The 16230-nt window shown below is 43.7% G+C and overlaps 1 protein-coding gene across 3 annotated transcripts in view; it reads left to right on the top strand.

Moving 5' to 3' along the window:
* The first annotated feature begins 7140 nt into the window (after positions 1-7140).
* Positions 7141-16230, top strand: part of kirrel3l (kirre like nephrin family adhesion molecule 3, like) — a 36176-nt gene continuing 27086 nt past the window's right edge. For all 3 annotated transcript variants that reach the window (XM_042490509.1, XM_042490510.1, XM_042490508.1), the window contains exon 1: positions 7141-7775. In XM_042490509.1, the coding sequence (XP_042346443.1) occupies positions 7736-7775 (40 nt within the window). In that variant the 5' untranslated portion in view covers positions 7141-7735. The remainder of the gene's footprint in view (positions 7776-16230) is intronic.

Raw genomic sequence — 16230 nt, 5'->3', positions numbered from 1 at the left:
GAAGGAGGCTGTGACTGTAGCTGAGACCTAGTATGGACACTGCACCCAGGACAGGATTCACCTTGACTGCTGCTGACTCTGTCTCTGTCCCCCTCAGTGTCTCTCTTTCATGTTACAGACATGAGAGGTCAGTGTCAGCTGTGGATTGGTCAAAACAATGTGACTGCTTTCCTTTGAAGAGGACCTATTATGGTTTTCCCTCTTTTCGGTCATATATATAATGTTACAATGTTGGCTGTTCATATTAAAGTTTCAAATAATGACATGAACGTCTGTAAAAGTAATCCCTGTGAGCAAAAAACAAAAAAAAGCTCAGACTTCAGACTGTTCATAGTACTCTGTTTCCAACGTTTTTCTCCACTTTTGCCATAAGATGACGTCAGATCATGATGGATTACTTTATATAGTCAGCAATTACAGGCATGCTATAGCAAGTGTTTACATTATGTAACCTACTCTGCTCCATACAGCAACATGCTAACGTCTGTAATCGTGGTTTGAGGTGTTGTTTATGTCTCACCTATTTGTACACAGTCATTACTGGCTGCAAGAAGACTACTACATGTAGCTTCATGCTAACAACCAGGAAAACATTGGTTGCAGATAATGTTAATTTCCCCTCAGTGTCAGATGATATTTCTGCTGGAACATGTGTGGTTGTGTTAAGAAGCTTTTATTGGTGATTTTTAATGGGAGAAACACACAGTCATTACTGGTTGCAAGGACACTGCTACATATGGTGCATGCTACCATCAGGAAAACGTATAATCTTGGTTGTAGATGTTGCTAATTTTTCCCTGATTTCGGATCATATTTCTGCTGGAACATGTCCAGTTGGTTTAGGAGTTTATATTGGTGATTTTTCATGGTAGAAAATGCCGCTATTCTCCGTTACAGGTATTACCCCCGCTGCCATGACTACACAGAGACACAGAAATGTGGAAGACCAACTATAGTTAAACAACGCTAAAAGGGAATGTTCAGACAGCAGATGAATACAGGTGTTTCAGCACAGACAATGTAAAGAAAATAAAGAATTTTCTGACTATTAAAGGTCTAAGGTGTAGAGCATAGTGGCATCTAGCTGTGAGGTTGCAGAATTTAAACTTCTTTCCTGTGCCAAGCATGTAGGAGAACTACAGTGGCCGACACAATAATGCAAAAGCGTGAGCGGCTCTATCCTTTCACATGAAAAAAAACAACAATTGTCAATCAAAAATTATAAATTAATTAAAACATATTTAACCTATATCTGACATACCATTTCCGCCAATAAATGACCCTAAATCCTACACACTGGACCTTTGAAGCACATTTAGGAACCCTAAATAAAAGTATAAACCTAAAATGAGCATAATAGGTCTCCTTACATTTGCATTTTTAATAGAATGATTATGTTCTGTCTGCTGCATTGATAAAAGTGCAATGTCAGAATATAATTATATTCATCACATTGTTATTGAGCATTAATGAGTTGGCAGTTGAATATTTTGGCAGCTTCCTAATTATTTTGTAGCATAACATAAGAGTGAGCTACATGGTGTGAGGAGTCATAGTGGAATATTCACCATATAATCATGAACTGTTGATAGAGCCAACAATCAACTGACACATCCATCAGTGAGTGGCAGAACTGCTGATCTCAGAGCGTGACTGCAGTGGCTAATCTATGTGTATGGATTAGCAGAAGTGTTCAATAGTTCTGTCCAGGCGACTGGATCACTATCGTTGTCTCAGATATTTATCGTGGCTGAGCGAAGTGGTGTGTGTCTGGACATGGCTTAGTACAGCAGAGATGCCACGGACGGACACCATCAGGGCATTTCTGGCACACAGGAACGCGCATAACATCAGGAACAGATGTTGCACATGGTGAGGCCCATCAAGGGACAACAACTCTGCATCAGTGCATGAATATTTCAGACAGCTTACTGCTGTACTTATCAGCGAAGACACGACTAGGCTGGCCAAGGACCCAATCACTCTGATCTTAAATTTTGGGGGGTGTTGTAATCACTTCATTGAAGAAGCGGGTCTTTTTTCATATCCTTTTTTATTAAATGATGGCAAAACTATTTTCACCTGGGCTCAAATCCTCAAAAACGTCTTTACCCTGATAAATATGCATCTGAGCTACAGAGTAAGCAGCTTCACCTCCTGTTTGTGCTGACAACTTTATCACCATGTGAGCCTTTATACCTCGGAGTCACTGTACTCATGACTACTGTGATGTCAGACTGCAGATCTTTTCTATATATCTGTAGAAATGGAGTTCAACAGCCACATTCCTGTAATCCACACCCTTTTTCTTAGCGCAGCTTGAACCAGAAGCCTCAACCTCTCCTTGACCCCTGAGGAAAAGAATCCCTCAACCCGATCCCCAGAGAGACTTTCATTACAGACAAAAACAAAATCCATGGGTGGCCAGAGTCATATTCTGATATTAGGGCAGAGGACATGGATTTGATATGAGGCTGGAAATAGTCCTATAGACTGCAGCAAGAGCCCCGGGTCCATGTTCAGCTTTAATGGCCCTCCTCCTGCTCGTCAATCACACATAAAGAAAATGCTTAATTGCAAATTTTAAACCAGCGCAGTGGACTGACGTCATATTATTGGAACAGGGGAGAGGAGACAGGTTTTGAATTGCTCGCGAGCTGGGCAGATGGATACCACCGCTGAGCAAAGGTATATCCTTATGAGTTATGAGCATGTAGCGGCATTTAGAGTTATGGTTGACACAGATCAGCTCAACATTCAATATCACAATTACAGTAAAAGCTGGTGTAATGTTTCTCATATGGATAGATGCATAAACCTTAGACCCCTAGAGGAACCCAAACACTGCAACATGGACTCACACTACAGTATATAGTGCAGGATGTTAATATTCATCAATCTAGCAGGCTATATTTCAAATCCCAAGACAACGCTTATTAATTATGTCACAGATTCAATTAGGGGAAATGATTTGTGTGTGTTTTAACAATACATGATGATGGCATTATTATTTCATATGCTTATATAAAATGTTTTATAATGCATGTACAATGTGTATTTTCATTAAAAACTATGTGGAGTTTCTCATAGCAGTGGAAGGTTTTGAAACCAAACATAGCTCATATCCCTCAACTTCGAGCTCATGTTCTACCGAGTTTAGCTTTTGAGAGAGAAATGTCTTCTTTTCCTGTGGTGGATAATGAGGTTGATTTTATTCAGTTTAATATTCATTCAAACTAAACACATGGTTTGTGTCAGTACGAATACATTTTCTTCCACTTGAACGTTAGATCTGCTTTCCAGCTAGACAAAAGAGAAAGCAAGCGATTGTAATTTTTAGGCCCAGCATGCAGTTCACCACGACTGACATCTCTTTTTTAATTGACCCCCGGGTCAAATAGGGAATGGGATAATATTTTGTTAAATTATTCTCATTTCCCTATGAATCGCATTTCCATATATCTCCACTTCATGCCTTATTTATTACCTCCTTACAATTACCATGCAAACGACGTCTTAACTGTCACCCCTTTCTCCCTCTGAACAGTTTAGTAAATATCAAACCATATTTATTATTAATAAACCCACAGCTGAAAACCCCCTTTTTATTTATAAATTATTCACGCACTCAAAAGCTCGGGGAGTATGGGCGCTCTCCATTTGATGCCACGGAGGCCAGCATAATTAAGACTATTGGCTCAAACTGATGCTTGTGGATGTATCGTCTGTTTTTCCCCCATCTATCTGTCCATCTGTGCAAGCCATAGGAGATCATGCATTTCAATCACTGCATCATGCCAGGTGACAGACTTTGCACAATGGATGTTGATTTTGTTATCACAAGCACAACTGGTGGAGGCACCCCGCCGTTTTACTGCTCACCCAGGCCTTCGCCGTCAGTCACTCATTGACGGTTTCACACGCGCACACTGCAGCCTACACACACACACACGCAAACAACAAAAAGCACAATTTCCCTTTACTGCGCTCTATCTCTCACATTCAAGCGCCTCTTCACAACCTAAATTGCTCTCTGACATATGTAAAAACAACAAACAAGACTATTCCTGCACACAAACACACACGCATTCAGACACGCTCATTTGCTCATGTGCTCACTCACACTAACCTGGGTTGGCTTCCCAGCTGTGCAAGCTGTTTCTCCCATCAACATGTGTTTACTGGCAGGGGACCCTTATGTTTGCATTACAGGGAGGCAATAAACAGAAAGGCCAGCCCTGGGGTTTGAAAACTACTGTTTGGGGAGGGGGGACCCTCATGAGGAGTGAGCCCTAATCATTGTGCGGCTCAGCCTTTAATTAAATGCAGCGCAAATTGTCAAAAAGAGAGACTCTTATTTTGGTGGATGATGTTTTGTGGAATTCACACATGCTCAAGTCCTCAGTGTCCAAATCGACACACTTTGATGAATTTTTCACAGTCTTATGGAGCGCTAACCACCTGGTTGAGTTAACAGGGTACATGTGTGCGTGTTTGTGTGTGTGTGTGAAGGGGGTGGGGTGTGTTAACATTGAATTAAGTCGTTGCCTGGTACAATACACATACAGGGGAAAGACTGATTAACCAGATGACTGCAAGGCCTATTATTTTGGTTAATCAATAGATCCTTGAATAACTAATGAACCACATCAAAGAACAAGCCTATAAACAGCCACGGGCAAGTGATAGACTGCACTGTTTTCATCTCTTTATAAAAGCCCTAGCTTTTGTTGAGATATGATAATGATTCCGTTCTCTTCTGTTCATTTTAGCGCCCACTGTATGACAATGAACAGTGGGCTCATTTTAGATCAAACTGCACCTGAAAAAAAGTATGTTTTGAGTCAACTTCAAAGAAAATAATTCGTTAAAATACCCGGTAAGCCTATGAACTTACACTGCATAAACTATCAAGGTACTTAAATTTAAAAAACATTTGGGAGTTAGCCTAACTGAAAAAACAATACATAGTTAGGTTAAATAACATTTGTTGCTCGAGGGAAAGCTGAGTAAACAAAAGACAACAGCAAATGTAGTTGCTGCTCACAGTTTTACTCCAGTAATTGACGATTTATTCTCTCAAGTGTTTGAGGTTTTAGAGTCGAGTGATCGTTTTGCCATTTGGCAAAAACATCTGCAGCCGATTCTGCTCAAATGCAACTACTTACACATAATTCACCTTAATTGATTTTTGAATCTGTTGGGTAATAAAGGGAAGGGATTGAACTGGATACTAATTTTCAACAGTTAAATGTCTTTTTAATCAGAAATTGACCCATGATTGACAAAAGCAAAGGCTCAATCTGTAACCTCATAAAGAAGAAGAACACGTTTCTGAAGAGTTTCGACAAAGTAATGCATACAGGGAAGTCTCTTTATGATGTGCCTTAGGGCCCTTAACATAAGCTGTATAAATTATCAATGTGGCTACCATGACATCATCCCAATGGGTTGTGGACTGCTGCTTTTGAAGCCTCAAGTTTAGAATTATTGCTGTTTCCATCTTGTTTTTTTCTGGGCCAGAAGTGACCATATTTAGAAGAGAGGTTGGAGCTGTGGAGAAGCGAGGGATGTTATCTGACTGAGACTGAGGGCACTTTGGGCAGACAGCCTGTCTATCATAAGTGTTGAAATCAGCTACAGAGACCAAACTGTTTTCTGTACCAGTCTGTATACATTATTTATTTTGCTATAAATTAGGTATTGATTGAATTGATTCTGCTTTGGAGCCAGCCTCGAGTGACCATTCAAGGAACTGCAGTTTTTGGCACTTCCACATTAGCTCTTTAGCAAAAATGGTTCATAATTGTTTGTGTTTTTGTATGCTAGCACACGGTAAATATCCTTTGTTCTTTCAAAATCGGGTTGTGTTTTAAATGTGCTGACTTGCAAACTTCACAGATGTATTAACAGAACTGGGTACAGCTTTGACTGTGGGGCCCCGTTCATTCCTATAAGATTTGCTTTGTGGCACATGAAGCCAAAATGGCTCAGTTGGCATGTATAAAATTACCTGGATGATCGGCACTATACCTCAGCAATGTGCAACCCCTTGAGCATATGCACTAGAGACTAATGGTGGCCATGCATGGCCGATCGCAGCCAAGCGCCTAACTTCCAGTTTGGTGCTCCACTAACTTGAATGCGGAGAAAATGAATTGATCATGCCGCTTTAGAATTGGATGGAATAGATCAAATCCTGACAGTGAAATGAGTCATTTTGTGAGGGTTGTGATGCTCAAAAAAGTTATCCACTGATTTATAGATGTCTTTTTAGTCATGTAAGTCAATGGCAAAAAGTAATTCAGGGTGCAGAGCATCATGGACCAGTGTAACTACACTGTTTGGCCACTGAAAAAATTGGCTTCAAAGCCCAGGCAGTTCCTGTGGACCTGGCTAACTCATATCTTGAATCGTTTCAGACTTCTGGTTTGCATTTTTGATTATGAATACAGACTACTCCCCCCTGCTGGTATGGAGTGTTATTTCCTTTCATGCAGGCACAGAATTTATGTATTAGTTGGACGTTGGCTAGTCTCTCTGAGGTGTTCGTGTGCTAATTTTTGGCCCAGACACAGGCGAAGTAAGGCAACGCAGCAGTAGGCCTTCTGCGCCACAAATTATTTGAAGCCAGTTCGGTGTGTCTGGGTCTTTAAGCCTCAGCATGAAGTTTAATGAGTGAACATTACTTCAACTCAAATTAAGTCTCAACACAATTAAATCACAAAGCTGCAATTATATGGTGAAATTAAGATACGTGGGCTTGAGTTAAGGACGATATATTCTGAAAATGAAGATTTAAATAAAGCTAGTTAATAAATGGCAATACACACTGTAATATCCCTATAGGATATTATAGGTGATTTGGAGTGGCATTTTTAAAAATTACTCTCTAAATTACAGCAGTGCTTTTTCTTGCAAAACATGAACCAGATTCAATGCCCATTATTAATATGATGGAAATCTCCATAAGGGCTACTCCTCTAACTGACAATAAGTGTTTTAAATACCCTCCCAGTGACGCCCGCTCAGCCAATAGCGGGGCCCTGGAGGCGGGGGCCGCTGGACCCCCCTGGCAAGCATCTGAGGCAGAGGGGCTCCTCCGACTCAGTTCCTGCCAGATTTGGTGTACCCCCCCTCCCTACCAGATGACTGTCAGTGCGCATTTCCTATTGGCAAGAGGGAGTGAGAAGTAAACAGAGGAGACCAACAGGGGAAGAGAGAGTGTGTGTGAGAGAGAGAAGGAGTGAGTGTGTTACAGTGGGAACAGGGTGAGAGACTCCAGCGGAGGGGGCGAGAGGCAACTTCACCGGGGTTTATCACTGCGCACTGTCGAGGAGGACAGATCGCTTTGGAGCGCAGCATGCTCAAGCAGGTTAAAAAGTGACTGTGGACGGAGCTACTGATTGAAACCCCGAGATTCACTAATAGACTGTAAGAGAGCGCAGTGAGAGGTAACAGCTGTGCCAGCGCGACGGTGAGCGGACACCGGAGAAGAAACTGATGCAGCGGGGAAAGTTACCAACTATGGAGATGCTTTGTTAACTGAGAGTTTACAAACTGATCGGACCGTTCAGAGTGATTTCTTTAAACTGGATGCTATTATAGACGAATCTCAGTGAGCTTGTCCGTCCGGTGATACCCCGGTGCCGCGGTGGACCATTACCAGCTCAGTCGCATAGACGGAGCAAGTGAATCTTTCCACGCAACACAATCAGCGGCCAGAGCTGCTAAAATGACGGCGTTATACCTCATCTTTTGCCTTATGGTCACAGGTAAGACGTGGTTTTTTTTGTCTGTTATCGTTAAGCATGCATGTTTTGATTGATGGAGAAGAGAGACCGCGCTCCACTCTGGCGCGCTGCGTCAAGCCATCCACTGTGCCGCTACGGAGAGGCAACTGATAATGCTGCAGTGCTACAATTCACTGCTGTTAATTGCCGCTAAATGTTTAATTAGTTTTGAGAGAGTGATTACAAGAGGAAGTTTCGCTGTCTGTAAGCCGAGCCGGAGCACCTGTGAATTATGGCACTGCGTAATTTCGGGGTGATTGTTTCTGTTCTGGTTCAGATTTTGGAGACTGTGTTGTAGTGGGGAGGGATGAGGCTGCGGATACAGGGCGCACGAACGGAAAGTTGAACTTATGAGATTTTTTTATACGACCTAAGGGATCCCTTGATCCGGACTGCGACGTGTGTGCGTACGACCTCCGCGTGTCCAGTCGCAATAAATTATTTTTTAAAACGAGGATGAAATGCTCGTAGATGAACGCGTGTGAGGATATCAGCACTAAAGCGCCGAGAGATGAGACAGCGCCGTGCAGAGCTCTGAGTCCCCCTTTTAGCCCCTAAGTTAGTCAGTGGCCCCTAGATTGATCCCCATTAAACGAAAAGAGGTTGCCAGCGATGCAGCGATGTGGAGATGATGTTTTTCTACCGGGCCGTTATGATTGGCTCTGAAGTTTTTTTCCTCTTCGGCTCGTAATCCATCACAATCGTGGTCACTATGAGCGGTGCGTAAACAGATAAAAGGCTGCATGGTCTATCATGAGGGGGAGCACAGTCTCCCGGGTCTATGCGTTTGTGATGGATCAAGGCAGATAGAGAGGGTGAGTGAGAAAGGGAAAGATGGAGAGGGAGAGCGGGGGGGGGGGGGCATTTGTTTTTCGGCAGAGGCATAACGCACCTGTCTGCCACGATCACCCCCTGCTGCTTTTTGTTTGCAGAACCGAGTTGCCTTCAGTAGTTTGTTTATGAATCATTACAATAAATTAAAAAAAAAAAAAAAACACCGCATGCTTAGACTCAGAGTACCTATATCAGTATCTGTAAATCAGACTATCATGCGTTTTTGGATAAATGACAAAAAAATCACCAATGGTTTTTAAAAAAAAAAAAATATTCAATTAGTGTTTCGATGCATTTCTGGCTTGTCAAGATAGTTTTATTATAACTTTTATAACACATCTTGAACATCTATGCTTTTACAGCATAAATATCATCATTATGCTCCCTGAGCAGCTGGTAAATGTCTTGATGCAATTAACACATAGCAACTGTTGACTTCTCAGCATTTTTTAGAACAGCTGATAAACTAGTTCATGGTATTAACACTTTAAGTGAAACTGATTACATTGAAATGCAAGGGAACATGCAACAGCATCACACTGACACAGATCATCTCCGGCAGGGACAAAGGATGAAATAATGAAATCAAATTCCCCTTCTTTAAACTTCTCTGACTTGACCAGAAGCAGCTCCCAGGCAGTTTCACAAGCTTTCAAGATCACAAATGGCAAAGCATGCTCAATAGCCATTTGTTGTGAGTACATCTTTACCTTCAGCCCCGGTTCCGCATGGTTTTGTCATTATTCAAAGCTCGGGGGAGGGACATGACACCAGTAGACCTCTGCTCCCTGACAGACAAGCAACAGCTGGATGAGAAGGGGCGGTAGCCAGACAGTGGCATATTTCCCCCTGACCTCAACACACACACACACACACACACACACACACACACACACACACACACACACACACACACACTCACTTACAAAGCCCCTCTCACACAGTCTCTCTCGCACACACACACACACACACACACAAATAATGAAAATGGTAACAGCTGCCCTAATTAGAACCTAAGAGACCCTAGACCTCATTTATTGAGCCTCTCTTACACAGTCAAAATTTGGCCACAGCACATGACTCCACTTTGAAATCTGCGTATATGGCATACATTTGTATGTATGTAGTCTTGTACAACACAGATAATTTACTTTCTCTAGAAGTCCCCTGGGCTCTCAGAGGAATTGGATTCCACACTGCATCAGTATTCTGAGTAATCTTCAGTGAGCTCTTCTTTGGAACCTTTTGCTTTGGGTCGCTCGCGTCTCATCGGGCCAAGTTCAAAGGCTGTGAGCCGAGATTACAAGTTTCTCTCCCTTCCTCTTAAGTCGTGTCGCCACTCGCGTCTCACTATAGTGTAACGCCGTGGAAATTTTCCACCTTGCTTCTTCTCACAACTCTTTTGCCCGGCTGCAGAATGTGCGACTATGTGACAGGAGGACATGAGAGCGTATCCACTTAATGGGCTGGAGGCAGTTAGCAGACTTTCACCAAAGGTTGAAAGCCTGTTCACACACATATTCAATGCAAGCACACACAGGCACATACAGAGAACTGATATCTAGCTGGGGGAATGATAAGCCCTGACCAAGCCCTCTCCTCTCCTCCCCTCCCCAACCCCATCATCCTTCCCTTTTCCATTACCAGAGATTTGTCTTTTCCTCATGCAGTGCTGATATGTTTGTGGACGCAGTGGCAGCACGGCCCAAGAGGTTGGTTTTAGGGAACTGTGCATATTTTATGAACTGCCGCTGTTTGAGTTCTTGTGGAGGGAGTCAGGATTGGGCAGAGGGAAACAGAGTTTAAGATGAGAAGCGGGAGCGAGGGGAGTCTTGTTGCAGGGATAAGACTCGGATGTGTCACCAGTGGCTTGATGATTAAGCTGACAAGCAGCGGGGAAACACTGAGGAAGACTGCTGAGCATCGTTCACCTTTTCTCCATCTTGCTTCTCTTGTCTCTCTCTGTCACACAAACACACAGACACACACACACACACGCACGCGCACGCACGCAAACATGCTCTCGAAACTCTCCTTTTAGTTTTCCATTTCTCTCCCCCTGTCAATTTCAATCCGCTGTGATACAAAGAGATTGAGGATAAAGTAGGTAAGCTGTAGAAGTTTGAGGGCGAGCACCCCAGCCAGCCCATGAGGAGTGTGAGATACGAGGTGCACGATTGTGCAGACACAGCAGAATCTGAACACAGCTGAGTCTTGAACAGAAGTGTCTTGCATTATTTAGGAGACATAGTCATGGCAAAGATATAGATGAATTTTGGCCTACTTTGATTTCCTGTCTATGTGAGCTGTGCAATGGTTTTGCTGCTTGGGTGTTGTATTGAACTTTGTATGTGAATTTTAAGATCTATGAAGCTGTATTTTAATCTATATCCAAGATATGTATTTTAGTTCCTTTAAGCGTTTTAATCAAACTTAAAAGTTTATATTTGTTTCTTGAACAAAGCCTCGCCTTTCATTTGCAGACATACACACACACACACACACACACACACAAACAGGCTGTAATGAATGATCGAGATCTTAAACAATGGCCTGCTGTTTCTCCTCATCCTGGAAACGTGTCTTGCACACATGCCATTGTCTTTCTGCCCTTCTTCATAAACAGATATCCTCCCATTCCCCCTTCCCGCACACGCACTTGCTACGTGTACGGAAGGAGAAACTGGAAGGAGAAAGGAAACAATGGGGCTTCATAATGTTGCCTGTGTCTAATCAGCTTTGCCATGCGGGTAAACACAGATAAAGAACTTGGCAGTGTGTCCTGAGGCTTTGTTATCAGCTGCTAGCAACTTAACTGGATGTGTTCGCTGGTATGGCTCAACACAGGAAGCCAAAGTAGCCAGGTAGTAAACTGTGGATGGCACTTGGCCTCTTCTAGTATTATTTTTACCTCTACCCGCCCATCCTCTTTTTGTCTTTGCTTTCTCCTTGTGTCTGTCTCTGCACATCCTCACCTTGTCTTCCTCTGGGGCACTCGGAGAATCCGGGGAGGAAATGACAGGGAATGGGACAATGGAGGGGCCGTGTCAGCTTCCTGTCATCGCCTGGAGTCTTCTTCCCCAGTTGCAGCACTTCAGGCTGTATCACCAGCATTCAGACTGGTGGGGGGACAGCACAAAGTTGTTTATTTTTCTATACAAACACAGTAATGGAAAGAATAGAGAAAGAGGGAGAAACAGGGATTTTGTGCATGTCATTAAAACAGCCCCCAAAGGGAAACAGTCACATTTATACAGTAGCAGCTATTTTAAAAAAGACTTGGATTGCATTTATCTCCCCCTAAAATGCAAGTGTCACTTCCTTCTAGAGAGATGTATCACCATTTCAAAAGACCCTAAGCCCAGAAACCAACATACCAACAGAAAAAAATTGCAGACATACTAGACCACACATTCATTTTTATTTTCCAATCAATTCCTGCCCTGCAAGACAAGAATTTCATATCTCCTGCCGAGACACAGAAACCAACAGCAAATTGAAATTTATCTTCTGCGTTGCAGCAATATCTGTTCCTGTGTTATCTTCACCAGCCATGTTCCTTAACCTTGTATTAAAGATAGCTCTGTTGGAGAAGCATTCTGGCAGCTGAGAAGGGGCTCAGGAAAAAGAAAAGTTCAGTTACCATCAGACGACGTTTATTTAACAATAGATTCTGATTTATTTAACTCCTCTTTTTTTCCTCTCCTTATATGAAATTTGATTGTCAGTGGCACTTACTAAATAAACGATCTGAAATCTCTAGCTGGCTTGTGGCATGTGCACATCATCCAGAAATGACTCACAAGGAGCTCACGGATGCAGCATCCTTAATGCACACACACACACACACCGAGGTCAAGGGCACACACTGGGGCAGAGGATGCTAAGCTGAGATGAGTGTTTGGCATCTTCAGGGCTGTGTGCCCTTTCTGGAGCGATTAGTCAAAGTCCAACTGTCTAATTAATGATGCTCCAGCAATCAGGACATGTCATCTCCTTAACCAACTAGGGCTAAAAAACACATTCAAGGAAACAAGAGCTTGCTTGCCTGCTGCTCACTTTATTAGTGATGGAAGCAGTGCGTACACTTGTGGGAGTAAGTGCGCCAACTACTCGTTACTTGAAGTCCAGCCCCCCCAGTTCTTATTCTTCTTTTCATCTCTCCTTCCTGACAGTTCAAACTGCCTGGAACGCCTGGGCTAATATTGTGTTAGTGACTCAACCATTAACCAAAATAGTGGGTTGTCTGTCTCTCTTCTTCCTCTGCACAATGAAATACTTGCTCTGTGTTGTTGTAGGAGGCTGGGTGAAGGGCTGGAGGAATGGCTTTCATTTCCATTTTTCCATTCGGATGGGGCTGAGAAGCTCATCCTAGGAGGTCTGTTATAGAAAGCAGCCAATTTGCTATCAACTGAGGGGTGTCAGTCAAAGCATATTGATCGAGCTTTTAACTGCGGCTCCCTCAATGGCAAAACATGTTAATGTTATTGAGCTGTGTGGAGACGTGAGGAACAGCGAAGAACGTGGGTGGTTGAGGCGGGTGGGCGGTTGGACCAGTTGGGTAAGGTGTGCCTCTCCTGCTTGGCCAAAGAAAGCCGATGTGGAAACGACAACAGGCTCAGCATGAGAATAGGGGGAGGGAGCGAGGAAAAGAAAGGAAAGGAAGGCAGAGGGGTCAAAGGGATTTACTGCCAGGAGCCTAGCATCTCAGGTAATGGATATGCTTGTATTGGTGTAAACCAAACCTGCTGTTTTTCTTCCAGCGTGGCTGAGGTGAAAAAACAACAAAGGTGTAACTGACTGCAAGTCTGAGGGGGATTAATAGAAAGTTTATATTTCAACACCTCAGGCTACACATTAGATCTCAGGTGTACACTTGGACACGCAGAAAGTGGTTGTGTGCGTGCTTGTGTCATTGTGTGAGTGTAGAGTTGCAGATAGAAAGGGGGGCATGTATCAGGGTGAGGTAAGCAAGGTGTACAGTGGGAGGCTTTTCTGCTTCTGCCACATTCCTGTGAAACTGCAGCAAAGAGGGCAAAAGCACATGGCTAAGTGCTTCCCAAGCTGGCTGAGGTGAGCCTAACACCCCTCCTAGAGGAAGCAGCCCAACCATTGTTCCAGCACATTGCACCCGTCTGACTGAGGCATCCTAGTGCTGTGCAGATCCCAGGGGGCTGGAAAGAGAACGAGGCAGCGGAGGAGAGGGACTGATTGTTCCCTGCTCAGACTATCCACAGATGGGGCTACGGCACAGGATGCTGGCTGTTTGCTTTAGAAAGTCCCAGGCGTTTGCTTTGCAGTGGCGGTGTATAGAATGCTCTGGGGGATAGAGGAGAGGAGAGTGCCAGTGGAGACAACAGCAGGGGAAGGGAAAGAGAAAGAAAGGGATAGAAAAAGGACCTTGCCTAATATGATGCCAGTGTGAATATAGTGTCAGTGCCAAGAAGGGAAGACAGATGATACAGCCATACAATGATAGGGTAGTTGGGCGAGAGAGTGCTCAAGTCCTCCGCTGTTTCCAAACAGAGACATATAGCGCTGGAGATAATGGAGAAGGGAGGGAGAGTAAAGAGAGTAAGTGAGGAAGGGGAAAAAAGGAAGGGATGAGATGCAGGGAACCCAGGCTGCATCCATCATGTGGTTTGGTGCAGAAGCCATTTGTACCTATTGTTCTCCATAATTTGTTTTCTTGGAGCCTGCAACCGGGAGGGGTGAAGGGGAGAGACAAAGCTACGGCAGCCATTTATTTTTGTGCTAATTACATAAGTGAGACAGCATAATTAGACGTATAGCTAAATAGACAATAGGCTGAGAGAGATGCACAGGGGGAGATAGACAGGGAGGTGTACATGAATTCAAATAGATGAGAGGCATGGCCTTCTCTATTTCACATTCAAGAGTGCGAGGGAACACGTTAAAAGAAGTAAAGGGGATGGAGAAGATAAAGGGAAGGGAAAAGGGAGAGTAAAGGAGATGGGCTGATGGAAGGGATAAAAGATAAGAGGGAAGGAGAGAAAAGCCCTCTTCACAGGCTGCACTTTGAGGTGCGGCCCAATGCTGCTGGAATAGTCACCTCATTTAATACACCTGCTCAGCGGGAGGGGATAGAGAGATATGAGGAGATGTCGTAAAGAAAAAGAGAAAAGGGCAAAAGAGAAGAGAGGAAAGAGGAGACAGATCTCATCTCTGCTTCTTCAGATCAAAGGCAGAGTGGCTACAGAAAGCTGTTTGTTGTGGCTTGTTTGGGAGGGTCTCTGTCTGTTTGGGGTCATGGTTTGACCTGGCCTGCTATTTTGTTCAGGCGGTGCTGCACTTCAACACAAGCCACATGCCGAACCCTCGAAGGTATCACATCCTACAGGGGCCCGGGACGATCTTTCTCGAGAGAGCTGGTGACGCTGTGGGGCGGCAAAGCTGCGAAAAGCTGACAAGAAGATATAGGCTGTCCTCTTAACCCCCCTTCCCACTGAACATAAACCCACAAACACCCGCTAACATCTGCCTTTTTTATTTAAGAGTTAATGAGAAAGGTTACAATTGGCCTTCACTCCTGGGTTAAATGACTCTGCAGTAGTCACGGGTATGTGTCAGTTCTAGCCCCTTTGCCAGCGCGACACATAATAGGCCACCACAAAATAATATCTGCCTTCATCCAAGAAGTACTTGACAATCGTCTAGCCGGCTCCAAGTTTGAGAGAGACTGAATAAGTACGAGATAAATGTCCACCACAAAATTTTCTCTGGCCTCCATATTGCTTTCTACTGTTTACATACCTGTTTTGTGGCCTGTCCATAATGTCAAAAATGACACACAAGAAGAAAAAAAACACAACGAAAGGCATACTTGTCTGCTGCAGAGCTGTGTACACAATTGTGGTCTACTGTCAATGGGAAGAGAATCTATTCACTATTTTAAGTGGGTTTTCCAGTGTTTAAAAAACCTGCATATATGCGGTGATTTGGGAGGAGAAATGGTATAAACACAAGGCTGACATCCCAACCTAGCAGCGACAAAAGCCCTCTGCTGCTTTACCCTTTACCCTACACCACCATGTCTCGGCCAAAAGATTTCACAGGAACACACCAAACTGATGACAAACCAGCACGAATGTTCTGCACCTGCATGAAAGAAGAAACACTTTCATACCAGCAGACAGCGGTCGTCTGTATCAGTCATTCAAAACAGGAAACCGGAAGACCGCCAGGTAGCCAGGGGACACTAGTTAGCCAGTTAGCACTTTAACAACACAACCCAATACTGAAAGAACAAACCATATTGACTGTGTGCCAGTGAACAACAACACAACTCATCAGGAAACATTAATGTTAAAAGCTTAATGGGTAAAGAAAAACAATCTTACCTTATATACCGAGTTTGTTTTCAACCTCAGTCCTTTAGTTTCGACACGGGTTAACAAGGGCCGACTGGATAGTCCTGGACCAGCAGGATACACCGCAGCAACATGGGCAGCGGGTGCTCGCCATTGGGCCAACATGGGCAGACAGCTTAGTGTGTCACAGCCTAAAAGAGAGAGAGAGAGAGAGAGAGAGAGAGAGAAAGAGATTAAAACCAGTACAGTGAATGTACATCTTGTCATATAAC

Source organism: Plectropomus leopardus, chromosome 7 (assembly GCF_008729295.1).
Source record: "Plectropomus leopardus isolate mb chromosome 7, YSFRI_Pleo_2.0, whole genome shotgun sequence".
NCBI classification, from domain to species: domain Eukaryota; kingdom Metazoa; phylum Chordata; class Actinopteri; order Perciformes; family Serranidae; genus Plectropomus; species Plectropomus leopardus.
The sequence above is the reverse complement of the archived record's forward strand: the minus strand, read 5'-3'. Positions and strand labels throughout refer to the sequence as shown.